Genomic DNA, 4,433 nt, shown 5'->3' with positions numbered 1-4,433 from the left:
GGCCATTCATGAATAAACTGAGTGGTTCTGATCCGGTTACCAAGTCGGGTGTCCAGCTGATGATCAGGAACCAGCAGCCAAAGCCTTCTGTCTATGTAGGTTATTGTTCTATGAGCAGCAGCCTGGATGAGCTGAGCTGTTATAGAGCAACGAATGAAGGAGAGAATCTGAGCGCTGGCATTCTCCATCAGCAAACACTGAACACATGAAGAAGAAACCACAATTTATTAACACAACAGCCCAACTTTACAGTTAAATTACTGGAGTCAATAAAATCTGATGGTCACTAAACTGAGAACTTTAAACTGAAACAACAAATAATCTGTAACAAACAGAATAAATCTCAATCAGGCTGCTGTGTGAGAGAGAGCAAGGCTATGTAAGGCAATTTTCTACAGTCACAGCCTTCCATGTAACACAGCCTTCCATGTGTTCCATGTGTTCCATGTAATACATGGAAGGCTGTGACTGCCTTGTTTTGCAAGGCAGTCATACACCTTTCCTATGTAGTGCTATGGCAGGCCCCAATTAATGCTGTCTTAGGTTAAATTAGTTAATGACAAGGAACAGACTTTGAGAAGCAAAACAAAGGTAAAAATCTTTGTTTCAGTTTCATGCTGCTTCACAAAGACACAGCATGCTAACACAATGAGGTAGCTGCATATGTTGCTGTGTATATTGATTATAACTGCTAACAGCACCATAGAGAGAGAGAGACTTGCGTCACTCTTTGAACTCGCCGATACTCGGTAAGGTGGTTCATGTTGCTCTCAATTGCTGGGTTTCAGATTACGTAGTATCGACATCACCCAATGCAGATGGAGGGCAAAAAGTAAATGCAACCCTTAGTGGTCAAAGATCAAAACAAAAGGTGCACCCGTGTTATATAATAATGATATGCGCATAAATGGGGAAAAACAAGTAATAATACCGAATATAAAACTTATGTCCTCTGTATGCTAGTATGTCTGTGCAACAGTTAGCTCTGCTCCAGCTTACCTTCAGCTCTACATCCTACAAAGAAATTTATATATATTTTTAAAAAACTAAATATTACAAATGAAAAATAAGCTAAATGGCAGAGTTAAATTCAATTAAATAAAGAAGTTTTAAATTACTGATGAGAATATGAAGCTGTAGCTGTTTTGATTGAAGACCTGAGATAAAATTCATTTCTGTAGAAGATAATTTTTTTTTTAAAGTACGTATCGGGCTCTGTAACATAGTTGATTGTGCTTGTAGTCTGACAACTATTAAACTGTTATTCATTGATTAAAGTGCTTATTTAAATGAAATTGTTTCTTGTTATATTCATTTCAGATGACAAAATATAAGTGTGCATTTTATCAAACAAATTATAAAATGTGTAAAATGAGAAGTTTTAGTAAAGTATTTTTATTTTCATTTATAATGTTTATTACATACCAAATGTCAGATGATGCAATAGCAGAATATTTAAAATCAAGTGTGTGATTTGTGAAACATTCATCTGATTTGTAAAACTTAAAGGACAATTTCACCACTTCTTACACATCTGAACTACATTAGATTTGCTCTAATTCCAGAACTACAACAACTAGACTTTTTCAACCTGGACTAGATTAATCTCAACAACTAATAGCAGAATATTTAAAACCAAGTTTGTGATTTGTGAATGTTCATTAAAGGTCAATTTCACCTAATTTTTCACTACCTTCTGCATCTTTTATGAGACAAAACAAAAAACTAAATTTGGATATAACAGCAAAATAATGGAAATTTCAGATAAGGCGGAGTTCGGTTCTCATGTGGTCCAGATGCAAAAAGAGAACTGAACTCACCCTTTATTGAAGTTCCACAAATCACACACTTATCTTATTCATCATGTTTCTTTTACATTCAGGAAAATACATTTTCTACATTTTTATTATTTATTTGTTCATATTTCAGTTTTAACTGCATCCTGTTGGCTTCAGCTCATCTTTTATTCTTTATTCAGATTGTGGAGCTGCAGTTTGTCAGAGACCAGCTGGACGTCTCTGTTCTCAGCTCTGAAGTCCAAACCGACCCATCTGACAGAACTGGACCTGAACTGGACCAACCTTGAAGGTTCTGGAGTGAAGGAGCTCTGTGGTTTTCTACAGACTCCTGACTGCAAGCTGGAGACTTTGAGGTTTTCTATTTATATAATTAATAATATCTCAGTGAATAATTATCTATAATTGATCATAAATCAAAGTTCATATCTTCTGTTCTAATAAATATTTTCTGAGTTTGTTCCTGGACTTGGATCCAGAGTTTAATTTAGTCCCCCTGTGTAACTGAGTTGGACCTGCTGACCTGAGGTCAGAACAGGACAGCATTTGGACCCCCAGTGTGTAGAAATCCCCCTCATGTCAAGTAGGTCAAAGGTCATTCAACCCAGTCTAGAAAAGTGAATTCCACCTCCTGGAATCTGACAGGAACAAATCAATAATCAATGATTGATGCTTCAACATTTTGATCAGAACCTGGAATGATTTTACTGACTGAAATCCTCCAACACAACATGACCCAGTACCAGGTTCTGGTTCTGAAGTCATCATGGCCCTCATTTATAAAGCGTGTGTATACACAAAATATGTGCGGCACCATATTTTACGCACAAGTCGGCACATATAAAAATGAACTTTGCATCAAAGTTTGCCTAAATATACACACATTTTTTGCTGGCGTGAAAATGTGTGGCAGCCACTCAAACTTTTTCTGTGAACAATATCAAACAATAAACCATCAAAACTCACCTAAATACACTGAAATCTGACTACATTCAGTTACTTGGACAAAGAAGCATCGAACCTGATTTTTTTTATGGTTTTAACTGAACAACATTTAATCTCAGACAATATCCTATAGCACGCACACAAAATAAAGAAAATAAAAATAAAAGGATGTGAAAACCTCATTCGAATGTAAATAGTACTTTTACTCAGTTTTTGTCTCATAAAAATTTAACGTGTTTAACGTGTTGGTCTGTGCATCTACAGGGTAATTTCATTCTCACTAAAAAAACAGGATTGGATCAGCAGATTAACTCCAAACAGGTTTGATTATTTTTAAGGTGATCAAGGTGTGTAGACAATCACACATATATAAGTAGCAGTGCAATGGTGTGCTGTGTAATTGTGGAGCGCTTTGGCTTTGATGGAGAACATTGCCAATGGATGGATTCAGTGGGAGCGATTGATCATATTGATCTAGGAAAGGTTGATGATGGTTTATTAGTGTTTAGATTAATCCAGACTGATCATCCTGGATCTCTGAGCAAAACTTAAAGAAGGAGCCGTGCGGTACCGGTATCGATCCAGCTTCAGTCAACCTTCAGTCAAGCTGCCCACTTTGTGAATGCGCCTTATGGACAGAAAGGACCTTTGTTCTGTAAATGTATAACTTATGCAAATGACTCCACTATTTAGAATAAACGTCGATATTCCCACTCAAATGACTTTCTGACTCTGTCTCCTGGCTGAACGCTCTGCTGTTCAAACAGGAATTAGCAGTTCTCTATTTTCTTTTTTTCAATTTGGATTTTTTTTTTTTTCAAATATATTATTTTTATTTTTTGTGAGGTGAGCTTGTGTGCCCTGAAAGTACGTTTTAAGTAAAATATATAATTATTATTAGAAATACTTATACTGCTACAAACAAGGACTTTGCCATGGTTACTGCTTCACGTGGTGGCAGACTTCAAGGTATTTATACTAATTTACATATGTATTTATGCATATGCAGCTGCACTCTAGTTCCTGCAAATTGGGATTTATAAAGGAAAGGTGCGCACCTACATGCGTACGTACGGCTTTATGCATCCACATTTTTTTTGTGTGTTGCACTTTCCTAAATTTGCCTTGCGCCACGTTTTAGTGTAAAAATTGTACACTGTTTTATGCATGAGGCCCCTGGTCTTTATTGAAGCAGCAGCATGTTGGCTTTAATATTCATGAGAATCTTTAACTGGTTCTGTTGGACTGCTTAACCTGCATCTTGTTGGCTGCAACTAACATATTTCATTATTTATTCAGGTTGATGAAGTGCAGTTTGTCAAAGATCAGCTGTGATTTTCTGGCCTCAGCTCTGAAGTCCAACAGCCTCCATCTGACAAAACTGGACCTTAAAGGAAACGACGACCTGAAGGAGTCAGATGTTCAGCAGCTGAAGGATCTTGTAGATGATTTATTGTAAGTAAATGTTTATAGTGAGTCCAGCTGCTGTCAGCATATTGAACTAAACCCAGTTAGCATCAAAGCAAAGCTCCAGTGTTCCCAGTAAAGCTGCAGCTTCTCAGTGGGAGGAGAATGGTTCAGGCTTCCTGATTGGACACAGAGACAGCAATCAGCCAATCAGAGGAGCAGCAGCTTGCTGTGTTCCTGTGTTTGTGTTGGTGTGTCCAGTTCTCCAGGAAGTCCAGCTGGACT

General features: G+C 37.2%; 1 protein-coding gene and 1 long non-coding RNA gene across 8 annotated transcripts in view; one reads left to right on the top strand and one right to left on the bottom strand.

The window, feature by feature from the left end:
- The window catches only part of LOC107834982 (uncharacterized), a 21,946-nt gene extending 17,771 nt beyond the window's left edge, over window positions 1-4,175 (bottom strand). The window contains exon 1 of the long non-coding RNA XR_001660805.1: window positions 4,147-4,175. This is a non-coding gene — a long non-coding RNA (uncharacterized LOC107834982). The remainder of the gene's footprint in view (window positions 1-4,146) is intronic.
- LOC103131970 (protein NLRC3-like) overlaps window positions 1-4,398 on the top strand; it is a 39,629-nt gene extending 35,231 nt beyond the window's left edge. For 6 of the 7 annotated variants that reach the window (XM_016667051.1, XM_016667052.1, XM_016667050.1 and 3 more), the window contains 2 exons: window positions 1,979-2,152; window positions 4,041-4,398. In XM_016667051.1, the coding sequence (XP_016522537.1) occupies window positions 1,979-2,152; window positions 4,041-4,200 (334 nt within the window). In that variant the 3' untranslated portion in view covers window positions 4,201-4,398. The remainder of the gene's footprint in view (window positions 1-1,978; window positions 2,153-4,040) is intronic. The other variant, XM_016667054.1, reaches the window with a different exon arrangement.
- Window positions 4,399-4,433: the final 35 nt, after the last annotated feature.

This window comes from Poecilia formosa, unplaced genomic scaffold, assembly GCF_000485575.1.
Source record: "Poecilia formosa unplaced genomic scaffold, Poecilia_formosa-5.1.2 Scaffold886, whole genome shotgun sequence".
NCBI classification, from domain to species: domain Eukaryota; kingdom Metazoa; phylum Chordata; class Actinopteri; order Cyprinodontiformes; family Poeciliidae; genus Poecilia; species Poecilia formosa.
This window is presented reverse-complemented; position numbering and strand designations above follow the sequence as displayed.